This window comes from Euleptes europaea, chromosome 6 (assembly GCF_029931775.1).
Source record: "Euleptes europaea isolate rEulEur1 chromosome 6, rEulEur1.hap1, whole genome shotgun sequence".
Taxonomy (NCBI): domain Eukaryota; kingdom Metazoa; phylum Chordata; class Lepidosauria; order Squamata; family Sphaerodactylidae; genus Euleptes; species Euleptes europaea.
The window spans coordinates 48052840-48065559 of NC_079317.1; the positions used below are offsets into that span (position 1 = coordinate 48052840).

Below are 12720 nucleotides of genomic sequence, written 5' to 3' on the forward strand. Positions count from 1 at the left end.
GGAGGACCAGCAATGACATTACTAGTGTAATGTAGGACCTGGCTTTCAGTCATTCAGTAATGAACATATGAGCTATTAAAATTTTTACATTTAAGATTGTAAGAAGTTCCAACTGTGATCTCATATGACTCTATAACAAAAGTAACTTACTGTTGCTATCAAGTGATCTTTCTCACAGGAACATAATGTTTGCTATTCAGAATTAGATGGTGATAAGTATGCATTTTGGAAACAGCACTGAGTGAAGACATTTTCAGTCAACATTAATTTGATTTTGAGAGTTCAGTCTGCATTGTATGCTTATATAAGGAATAATTTTTCATCTCTTTAGCAAGGTAGAACAAACATTAATACCCTGCTTCTATAACGGAGCAGAAACTGTAGAGACAATAGAACTGGCTTGCAACAGTGTGGTTATCACTGTATCCTAGCTTATCTCTGGTTGTGGAAACAGAAACATCCATTAATCACTATGTCCAATAATGTTTAAAATTAGTGCTTGTGTTGACCTTTTCGTTCCAAACAGTATTACCACTTTCATGACCACGTCCACATAGTATAGATCCCCATAGTATGGTTCTCCATAGTATAGTATAGCTTTTATATGGTGTGTTTCATTACAAGCATGTGATCTTAATACCAGGCCACAACTGCGGGCAGCTGTAACCACATCTATACCGAATGGTTAATACTCAAAGGCCAGAGTAGAGTTGAAGCTGTTTGTCTGTCTATTTTTTTAATGCTGTATTTTAATGAATATCCTTTAATTTTTTTTTTTTTTTTGTAAGCTGCCTTGAGCAGGTTCCTGGAGAGGTGGCATTAAAATGTTCTAAATAAAATAAATAAAATACAGCATTTTGAAAAAGTGTTCCGTAAACAGGTGCCAATTGGTTCTTGTAGGTTATCCGGGCTGTGTAACCGTGGTCTTGGAATTTTCTTTCCTGACGTTTCGCCAGCAACTGTGGCAGGCATCTTCAGAGTAGTAACACTGAAGGACAGTGTCTCTCAGTGTCAAGGGTGTAGGAAGAGTAATATTACCGTGAAAGCCTTCGACAATATTTTGAGGTGCCAATTGATTTACACTGTCCTGTCAGTGGTGGTTTCAGTTGTGAATTGAGCATGTACCAATGAAAATTTTTATGGATATGAGCACCTTGGCTTACTCCATGAAGCTATTTGTGCAATCATTTCAGTAGGCATTCAGTAGTAGAATTTGTCAAACATTCTAATTTTGACAACAACAGATGTGAGCCCAAAACATGAATGAAAAGAATTCTTGTGTATATTTAAGGTTTCCAGTCATGTAGTTCAAAGAGTGAAATAATATCCTGACTGTGTCTTGAGTATAAAGTGAAAAAGAGGGTATACATTTGTAAAGACATAGAAATTGTTGTCCATCAGCTATCTAAAAGGTTTCCCAAAAAGCTCAACAGCAGTTGCATACCACTGTATAGTTTGTTTATTTTTTTTCAAACTCTTTCCTCATAAAAAATAGCACTAATTTATGATGGAAAATTGAAAATAAAGCATACGATTTAAAATAAAATAATAGAGATATAAAAGCATTTATTAAATGCTAGCGTTCATCAGCAGCATTATCAGTCTTCTGTAATGATAATTTAGAATCATTCTTATAAGTTTTATTTTTTATTTTTTTTAATGCTTCTGGAAAGTTTATAAGAAAGGTAAGTAGTTTTACACTTTTACCATTTGGCAGATATTACTACAGCAACTGTTTTTAACTCTCAGCCCTTCAGATATAATCCGGGACTGTTTCAGAGGCAACAGCTAGGGTCGGGGGGAGGGGGCATCCCAGATTCTGCTCCTGATCTTTATAGATCAATGAGTATCTCAAACTGCAGCTTTTGGGGAAGGGACCATGACACTTTACTGTCTGTACCATTGTGGCAAATTGCAGATGGATCCTGTACCATTGTGGCAGATTGCAGATCCTATGCAGGGTTTCCCCAGGCTAAGCTCATTAAAATCAGTGGGCTAAGATATATTAATTTACGTATTTATTTATAGCACACCTTTCTCACTCAGTCATAAGTGAAAATAATGCAACCAAATAGCATGAGGCATCTAATAAGCAATGCAATAGGCCCAGGATTACAAAAAATAATAAACAATGCATGAAATGTTGAGCAATGCAGAAAATGGAATTACAGAAGTTGGAATAATGCAGTAAGAACATAACAATTAATGCATTGGATATTCTGTAGCCCTGTTACCTTTATAAAAATGCCTTCCTGAACAATTCTGTTTTATGTTGCTTGTGGATAGCCATACTATCTCAGGTTCATACTCCTGCTCATCTTCTAATGTGATTTATGCCATCACATGCCAGCAATGCCCTTCCACAATCTACATTGGACAAACAGGTCAGTCTCTTTGACAAAGATTAAATGGACATAAGTCTGACATCAGAAACCACAATATTCAAAAACCAGTGGGAGAACATTTCAACCTTCCAGGACATTCTGTTGCAGATTTAAGAGTAGCAGTTCTCTTACAAAGGAATTTCAAAGGGAGATTGGAAAGAGAAACTGCTGAATTACAGTTGATATTCAAACTAAAGTCAATGCATTTACCTGGGCTGAATAAAGATCTTGCATTCATGGCTCATTACCAATGCTGATTTCTCCACACCCATCTCTCCCCTGGATATCACAGACTCTTCTGCATACCACACCTAATCCCATCACGCCTGCTATTCACATTTACATACTGTTAACATTTACATACTAATGCTTGTCTGAATTCACTCTCCTCTACTTAAAGACAGATGGATTCACATTCTAGCTGTATCTGAAGAAGTGAGCTGTGGCTCACGAAAGCTCATACCCTACCAGAAAATATTTTTGTTAGTCTTTAAGGTGCTATTGGACTCTTGCCCTTTTCTACTACTGCAGATAGACTAACACGGCTACCCATTGTGAATCCTTTACTAGCATTTTGAAGTTGTATTCTCTCAGGGAGACAGTATAGCATGCTTTGTCTGAACCCATGGATCTAATTCCTCATCAATTTCCATTTGAATTGTTTTGATTTAATTGGGTGGTGCAAGGTCAGAACATTGATACTAATCTGTTTGTTATCCTTCACAAAAATATGCAAATATTAGAATAACAATTTTGGCATCATTCTGAATGTACATTCCACATTAAAAATCTCAGGCTAATCTAAATTTAATAGCTTCACTAAAATGTATGTTATTTCTCACTATTAAGGTAATGAAATTTCATAGTTTCCATTTCATTTGATTACTGAGATTTCCTTCTAATATTCTACAGGCAGTTCAAGGAGGTGGTCATAGAACACTGCTGTATGGCCATGCCATTCTACTTCGTCATTCCTTCAGTGGAATGGTAAGTTGATCCCTTATTCCCACTAACCAAGCACCTGCCTGTCATTCTGGGGATGGAAAGATGAAGACAGGTACTTGTATGTTGCTTACTAGGTGAGCTGAGCAGAAGAAATGGGATAACAAGGCTCTTCCCACAAGTACAGTCTCTCTCCCTCTCCCCCTCCTTTGAACTTGAAAATTACTCCTTCCACTTCTCTGTCCTTTGACACACACCCCCATTCTCCACCGACCATCACGTAATTTCAGCCTAACCTACTTCACAGGGTTATTGTGCTGATAAAAAGGAGGAGAATAATATAAACTGCTTTAGTCCCTGCTGAGGAGAAAGGTGGGGTATAAATGAAGTAAATAATAAATATAACTGAAGGTGGGAGGCAGATAAAAGGTAGGTTGGTGAATGGCTGAGAAGGAATGAATGAGGCAGTGAAAGGGGAAAGGATATGGGGGTTGTTAGGAGGGAAAGAGGAAATAATATGGAGAGTGGGATACAGGTGAAAGTGGCATGCCACCCACAAGTCCTTGAGGGTTCCCTACCATGCAAATGGGCCTGGCCCACTGGCCAGCACCACACAACTAGGCCACAGTTTTTTTAGGTTGAGGCTCCTGCGGGGAGGGGAAGCTTAAGATATAGGGGCAAATAAAGGTAGGTTGTCTGTTGGGTGGAAAGGAGATAGAGATGCCAACTTCAGGTTGCTAAATCCATGGAAATTTGAGGGGTGGGCTTTGAGGAGGGGAGGGACCTCAGAAGGGTATAATGTCATAGACCTCATCCTCCAAATCAGCTGTTTCCTCCAGGGGAACTAGGGTTGCCAACCTCTGGGGGTGGGGCTAAAGATTGCTCAAAATTGCACCTGCTGTCCACCTGACAGAGATCAGTACCCCTGGATAAACCTGCTCCTCCAGAGGGTGGATTCTGTGGCATTATAACCTACTGATGTTGCTTCCCTCCCCAAACCTCACCTTCCCAAGACTCCACCCCCAGATCTCCAGGAATTTCCCAACCTGGGAAATGATCTCTGTAGTTGGGAGCTCTGTTGTGATTCCAAGAGATCTCCAGGTTGGCAACCCTACAAGGAGAGAAGGAAGCAGAAAAAGGGGAAAGGCTATGGGAGCTTTCAGGAAAGAGAGAGGAAATTGTGTGTGTGTGTGGGGGGGGACGAGTTGCCTTCCAGAAGTCCTTGTGGGTTCCTGCTTTAGTGTATGTGTGAGTGTATGAGACAGCAAATAGCAAAGTAATTGTTTAAAGTATATTAATAAATAGAAAATGTTCTAAAGGTAAAAAAAACCCCTTTTATAAGTAACATGAATAAACAGAAAGAGGCAGGGTTAGATAACAAAAGCTTCAACAAATCTGTTGATCTCTTCAATGAAAAACTGCAGCGTTTTTGAGAAGAAACTCAGTGTCCTTCTGGGTGCTTATAGAGATACCCTTTGGAAACAGAGCAGGAGCGATCATCTAGACAGTCACCATACGAGCCCTCTGTTGCACAGCAACCATTGCTCAATAGTATGCACAGGCATCTTTCACTTGTGAAAACCTGTAATCAAGATTTATTTTTAAATCGTGGAAATGAAACATTTATAAAAGAAACTGTTCTATAAAAGTCTACCTTTGATACTAGATCCATCTGTTGATGTAAAAAAAACTCCAGCCGTATGACTCCTGTGATTCCTGAATAATGACATTTAAAATAATAGGCTGTCTTTGAAGTCACTCATCCTAATCTGGTGATTGCTTTAATAGAACTTTAATACAATTCTATTCTTGAATTTAATATCTGCAAGGGCTTCTTTGTTTATTTCATTGCAGGCATCTAATCCATATGTACAAAGTATAAAAGAGATTTTAAGTCCCAATAGACTTGGGCACACGATTGTATACACCATAATTAGTTGATTTCAATTGATGTTTTCCAGTATTTGACGTGTTTGACTACATCAAGGTCTCAGACAGATAAACTTGCATTTGATGTGGGGCTACAAGAGAATGCAGCAGGTATGTATATCCTGGAAACCATGATCTCTCCCACCTTAATCTCAGGTAATCAGTGATGTGACAGAGCCAAGTCTGTCCCTTTTTCACATCTGCCAATCTCCATTGTACCATGGTGGTCTGGCAGAGAACACCAGCAACAGCCAATCAGGACCCTCAGAACTTGTGGATGGAGGGGGGGGAGTGGAGGAGGAAACGAGACATTTATCTGCTGTTTGGGTCAGATAGGGTTTAGAGGCTCCTTGGGCAGGGTGTGGAGCTTGCTCTGTCTCCAGGTGGAAGTGGACTGTTTAGCGGGATGGCCAGTGTGGTGCTCATATGTAGTCTGTCAGGGTTATTTTGGAAGCTATGGGGCAGATAGAGGTCTGCAGCTTAAAAAGGCTTTCATAAAATCTAACCGGTAGAATCTAACCTGTGGAAGAATCATAGAATCTAACTCGGAGAATCTAACCTGTGGAAGAAAGTAGCAGCTTTTAAAGTCCAAAGTCTGGCAGTTATAACCTGTATCTCCATAACTCAATCCCTCAATAAGTTACATTTATATAAAGTTGGTCCTGAACATCCACAGATTACTTTCCCCTCAGTGTAAAGTAAGCCATTTTTTGTGTTTAAGTTCTGTTCTCCTCCTTATTATTAAGCATACAAAAGGTTATACATGTGTTTAACCAAGGCAAAGGAAAGGGTACCTCAGGAGCATCATCATGAATTACTTTGGGGGTGGCTAGGGGAAGGGGTGTGGCTTACTGGTAGAGCATCTGCTTGTCAAGCAGAAGGTCCCATGTTCAGTCCCCATCATCTCCAGTTTAAAGGATGAGGTAATGGGTGGCCTCCTTCTCAGCTGTGCTTGGTGGTATGATTGGGAAGGTTAGTGTGGGCAGTTAATCCCAAAATAAATGCTACCACAGTGAGGATGGTAGTCTGGTCTGAATGGGAGTTTTCCCACCAAAAATATTTTAGGGCCTGCTCCTGCCACCCCAACCCATCACAAGTAGCTAGTTGTTATTCTGTGTTAGGTTGGCAAAACTTGAGATACATCAAACTGAATGCAGTTGAATAGCCACATAAACTGGGCAAGAAAGGGCCGATCACCTTTCTAAAACAGTTGTCCACCTGAAACTGTAAAACCAGAGTGTTACCATCTGGCAGATAGCATTAAATAAGGAACAATCCACAGCCGGTCTACTCAGAAGTAACCCTCTTTTTATTTAATGGGGATTACTCCCAAGAAATTGTCCTTTGGAAGGCAGCCATGGTTAGTCAATTGCATTATGTATAATGGGTCATGAATTGTGTGCGTCAGGAAACACCCTATGCATGTTCAGAAACTGTTGTGTCTTAAATGGCATATTGTAAGAAAATTAACTTTGGTTATGTTTAAAACATTTTTAGATGAGACATGAATATTATTAATACTGGAAAACTTTGCATCTGCCTTTATTCATAAAGAAAAAATAATCAGTTTTATTAGGTACTGCTGCATGCAGAGAAAACACTAAAGAAAACAAAAGCCTACAGTGCATGAAAGTGTAATTGTAACCATTTAAAACAATTTGTGTTGCTCCTATGTAGCAAAAAAATTACATGAGGTAGGATTAGTCCTAAACATACTTGTATGTTTACAAAGGTTTAAGTTGAAGACAAAGGACCTGGTTCACAGAGGAGCAGTAAATAAGGCATTCATGTCATCAGAATCTTCTGTGTGACTTTAGTAGCCATTTGGTTCTGGTAGTTACCTAAGGAGATTCTTCTTTCAGTACTCTGCGCTGCCACTTATTCGGCTACCAGGGCAGAGATGGCTCACTGCACAAGCAGCTGCTTGGGACAATTTTCAGTTTTGTTATATGTACAGAAGGATACATTTCTGGGACTTATTCGAATTTCAGTGAGTGGAAATGACTGGAATTTCAGCAACAAGCATAGTTATCCTTATGACTAATGGTGATTATAGAAAAGTATGAAATAGCAATAGTGGCTGAAAACTAAGGTAAGTTTTCACTGGTCCTGATATTAAGTGGTAGCTTTTAAGCCATGTTATTTAAAATGGGAAAGAGATGTTCATAGCTGTTTCATTTTGCTTAATGCAACATTTGAAGCAAATTTGGCAAACCCTGCTAAGATAAAATAGGAGCAGGGTTTTTAAAGGAAACTAAAGCAGTTTTGATAAGACTAGTGAAATTTTTCAGACGCAAATCTGTGAACTATTTTTAACCCATAGAAAGTGTTGTAATGATAAAGAACAAGTGCCCATGAAAGCACTGAATGCTGTCTACATGCAAAATGAAATTATGTGCCATATACTTTGTAAATGTCTTCATATTAATACATTAACACACGAAGCTGCCTTATACTGAATAAGACCCTTGGTCCATCCAAGTCAGTATTGTCTACTTAGACTAGCAGTGGCTCTCCAGGGTCTCAGGCAGGCGTCTTTCACATCACCTACCTGCCTAGGCCCTTTAACTGGAGATGCTGGGGATTGAACCTGGGACCTTGTGCATGCCAAGCAGATGCTCTACCACTGAGCCATGCCCCCTTCTGACTTTCCATATGAAATAATCAGATAAATTAGTATTATTATTGCATCAGTTAGAGCTGAGCCAGTGTGGTGTAGTGGTTAAAGTGATACATTTGGTTCTGGGAGACCAGGGTTGGGATCCCCACTCTGCCATGGAGTCTTGCTGGGTGACCTTGAGCTAGTCACACAACCTCACAGGGTTGTTGGGAGAATAAAATGTAGGGGAGGAGAACCATGTATACCACTGTAGCTCTTCCCTGGAGAGCAAGTGCATAAATGAAGTAAATTCATAAATAAAATAGCAGAAGTCCACTCTGTCTGACTTCAAACAGCTGTCAGTGACACCATCAGAGGAAGGGCAGGAAACAGCCATGTGTTGTGCCTGGATCCATCTGTGTTAGTTGAGAATCCCCTCTTCACAGAATGTGTACATTGAATGTTGGTTTAATTTTTATCTGGAGTCAATTTTAGCTGAAAAACAGAATAACATATAATCAATAGATAATATTAGCACCTCTGTGCACCTTAGGTGAAGCTTGCTGGTGGACCATACATCCCGCTTCTAAACAAAGGTCTGAAGGAGAAAAGGTCCGTATTGGAGATGATCTTATCTTGGTTAGTGTGTCCTCTGAAAGGTACCTGGTAAGGATCTTCATGACTCTTTTGTATAGGTTCTCACCTACAATGTTGTTGTTTTCCATTTTTATCCTCACTTCCACAGTTTCCAAATTATAAACTACATGTTTCTTATATATATGGCCTTTCTTTTGACAGAACTGTGACCTCAGATTAAGATTGCCTGGCAACTGGTGGGGGTCCCAGTGGGGTAGAGCCATGCAGGTCACCATTGTGACAGTATGAAATCACTTCCCAGGAAAACATGGAAGTGACATAGTGCCTCTCTAGGAATCAAATTTGCTGTATGATGAAACCATAGGGTTTCCAGCAATTCCAAAAAGGACTGGCCATGTTTTTCCTGGAAGTGATGTCACACTGTTGGCCCGACTGTGATTTAAAAAAATAAATTCTCCTGCAGCTGCTCTGAGTAATGGCAGGAAGAGAGGAGTCCTGGCACAAGGTCTCCTTCCATAGCAGGAGGCTTGGCAATCCTATCTCAGTGTCTTTCCCTAAAATAAAAACAAATCTGCAAAATTTCCATCTATACTTTGGTTAACTTGAAGTAGTGTGCTGGGAGAATGAAGTGTTCATTGGATGTGGTCTGAAACAAGATTTTGATTGCTAAAAGAAATAGGTGAAGGAAATAAGTAGATATTGTAAAAGAATTTTAGAAAAGAAAAGTCCTGTTTTATTTCATACTAAAATATTGTGCTTTGTTGAAGAGATGGAAATCTCCCCAAGATTAGTCTGAAGAGGACAACTGTTGCTTCTTAACATTGTTTCACCGCTTCTCCTTACAAACCATGAGCTCCTTAGAGAAAGCGCAAGATGAAAATGAAAAGATAAATTACAGCCAGCTGTTTGTTTTTACTTTGTCCTTTCCCCAAGGAGCTCAAGGTGGCATACATTAATTTGGGGGAAGTCTATACTAGGGTTGCTAACTCCAGATTGCGAAACTCATGGATATTTGGGGGTAGAGCCTGAAGAGGGCACGATTTTGGGGAGGGGACCTCAGTGGGATATAATGCCATAGAGTCTAACCTCCAAATTAGCCATTTTCTCCAGGATAACTGATCTGTGTAGTCTGAATATATGTTGTAATTCTGGGAGATCTCCAGGCAACTCCTGGAGGTGGGCAACCCTAGTCTATACCTTTATGCAGCCACTGAGATTTTATTACTTTATTCACAATATGTTGTTTCATTGTGGCATTTGTAAACTTGCATTTCTTTTTCAGCATCTCTCTGTATCATATGGAAACATACAAGTGGATGCTTCTTTTATGCAAACGCTATGGAATGTTCACCCCACACGTTCAGGAAGTAGCATTGAGGAAGGTTTGTTGATTTATGCTTTTGATAGTATCTAAAATATAGGGATGCCATCTCCGGGTAGGGAAATACCTGGAGATTTTTGGAGTGGAGCCTGAGGAGGGCAGAGTTTGGGGAGGGGAGGGACTTCAGTGCCATAGAGCCCAATTGCCAGAGTGGCCATTTTTTCAAGGGGAACTGATCTTTATCGGCTGGAGAGCAGTTGTAATAGCAATAGATCTCCAGCCACTACCTTGAAGTTAATAGCTTCATAGAAGAGCAAGGTTTTGAATCCAGGTTTCCCTGATACTTCAACACTTTAACCATAAGACATGCTTGTTTGTACACCCTCGTCCCACTGAGTGACCCTTCCTAATACACAGGTACTCACAGTGGTAGTTATTTTAATGAGAATGCTGTCTATTCAGACAAGCGGCAGCCTTAAAACCGTACAACTCAGCACTTACTGGAAAATGAAAGTAAAGAAAAGGAATTGTGGGTGCTAGAATATGCATCCCATAAAGGTTGGGCTAATTAAACCTTTTTGAACAACTTAGTGCACAGGTGTACCTATGCCAGCTGGAGATGTTTGAGTTATGTGCAAGAGTCTGGTAATCCTGTGTTCAACATATAAAAGGCAAATAACAGTTCTGAAATCAGTGAATGAAAGCTAGAATTGCCAGGTCCCCCTTCTCCACCAGTGGGAGATTTTGGGGGCAGAGCCTGAGGAGGGTGGGGTTTGGGGAGGGACCTCAGTGTCATAGAGTTCAATTGCCAGAGTGGCCATTTTCTCCAGGTGAACTAATAGAAGGAGATCTCCAGCCACTACCTGGAGGTTGGCAACCCTAATGAAAGCATATGAGAAGAATAAAAGGTTGGAGGAATTCTGTGAAGTTCTACAGAAGGAGGCCTTACTTAGCAACAAGACCACAATAATTTTGTAATTGTGAACAGTATGGAGATTAACATAACACCAGTCATTCCAGGTGGGGCAGTCCACCATTACCTTTTTATTATAGGCAGGTAAATGCAAGCTACTATGGCAAGATATGATGTACACTTCAATACATGAAGATAAATAGCCTTAGGTGATCTGTTTTGTGGTTGAGGAATATAGCACTGTGAGTGTAGAATGAAAAACCTCATGATAGAACATATTCATAAGAGAAGTATAAGATTCTTGATATTGTGTTTATTCACTAAAATACCTTTTCTCCATTCTGCAATCTGAGCATCAACATAAAGTGATGTTCTAGGAATTCTTCAAACCTCTTTGGACAGGAGCCAGGGAAACGGATGTGAGGATCCATGAGGAGCCAGGGCAGATCATTTAATAGCTGATTTCAGCTGTATTGGGCTTGAATCCAAAATTATTTGAACAATTTTCTGATGGCATTATTGTATGTAGGTGCATAATATCTAGAGTGCCATGTCATTTGCAATGCTTCTCTTTAAATATACATATTAGCTTGAAAGTTATTCAACAGGGGAGTTTAAAATTGTTCACAGTGAGGTGCTGATGAATCATTTTGCCCTCTTTTTGCTGAAAAAAAGGGGGACCTGAATAAACAGGTCCCACCCTTGTGGACTTACCGGGCAGGAGACAGGGGAAGGGGAGTTGGTCCCTCTGGGTGGGACTGCCGCCGTCTCGCGAGGCCAGGCTTGCCTCACGGCTTCTCCCCCTCCCTTCCCAATGCGGGGGGGGGTGTCCTGACGTCACCCCTCCCTGCGCCTATTTAAGCCGGCGCAGCCCAGCTGCCGTCCTCTTTGCGACGGGACAGTGAGGTCACCCGCCCACCCTCCCTGTGTTTGGTTATATTGTTTGCTTTCTTCGTCACAGTTTGTTCTGGCGGTTTTTTCCATGGGGTCTGATCCAAGAAGGGAAGATGTGCTTTTCCTTCCCGTTTATGGGGACCCCCATAAGGGGTCTTGGGATGGAGTACAGTAACGATGCCCAGCTAAGGGGCCTGCAGTGGGTACTCCAATCCCAGGTGGCACTGGCTCCACACAGAGATGCCCGTCCTGGTGGGGCCTCATAAGTGCTACTCCGGTGTTGTGCCCACTGGTGGTTGGGCTGTTTATCGATGCTTTCGATACGTGTGTCAAGTTACAGGGTGGTGACTTGATATCTTGGATCCGCCCCCATGTTTTTCCGCCAATGCTCCATTCTGTTGTGTTCAATAAAAACTGTGGCCATTTACACCCAAAGAGCATGTGTATGTGTGTTTACTTAAAGTATTTCTCCTTCCCTTGGAGCCGATGGCCCGTGGGTCCACAAATAAAGTGCCTTCTTGTGTTGTGAACTCTATGTTAAATTGATTGGAAAGTTGCTTTCCATTAAAATGTAAATCCATAGAACAGCTACATTGTTTACCCTTCCTGGATCACCTGCTATGTCTGCGCAGTACTGATTATTGTATAAATGATTAATTTTGTGAAACGGGGATAGCTTGTGAAAGTTTTTTGAAAATACCAAGACCACGGTTACACAGCCCGGATAACCTACAAGAACCAATTTTGTGAAAGGGTATGTTAAATCTCTGGGGACATGTTTGAATAATTTGGACAATTTGCTCTTTAAACTATACTACTATGTTCTGAACTTCTCTTGTACTGAAAATTTTTTACTCTGCAGGAACAGTCATTTTAGGCTTTAACTAACCTATGTTCACATTTTGCCTCAGGAAAAAAAAGGTTTGCTCGACTCTCTGACCCAAATCAAGAGAAGCACAAGGAGAGATCTGAATTAAGGACTGCTCCCCATAACTCAGCCAGAGCCATTTTTAAATTCCCCAAATTTTAAAACTCTTACTGAATAGCACTTCCTTATATTTTTTAAGTGGAAAGGAGGTTTCTAGATGGGGTGTCTGTTGTTGTCGCTGAAAACAGCATCTTGTTCAGTTAATAATAATAG

The 12720-nt window shown here is 40.6% G+C and overlaps 1 protein-coding gene across 1 annotated transcript in view; it reads left to right on the forward strand.

Annotated features, from left to right (window-relative positions):
* The window catches only part of RYR3 (ryanodine receptor 3), a 336967-nt gene that overhangs the window by 81188 nt on the left and 243059 nt on the right, over positions 1–12720 (forward strand). The window contains exons 4-7 of the mRNA XM_056852142.1: positions 3297–3371; positions 5288–5366; positions 8408–8520; positions 9734–9833. Of these exons, the coding sequence (XP_056708120.1) occupies positions 3297–3371; positions 5288–5366; positions 8408–8520; positions 9734–9833 (367 nt within the window). The remainder of the gene's footprint in view (positions 1–3296; positions 3372–5287; positions 5367–8407; positions 8521–9733; positions 9834–12720) is intronic.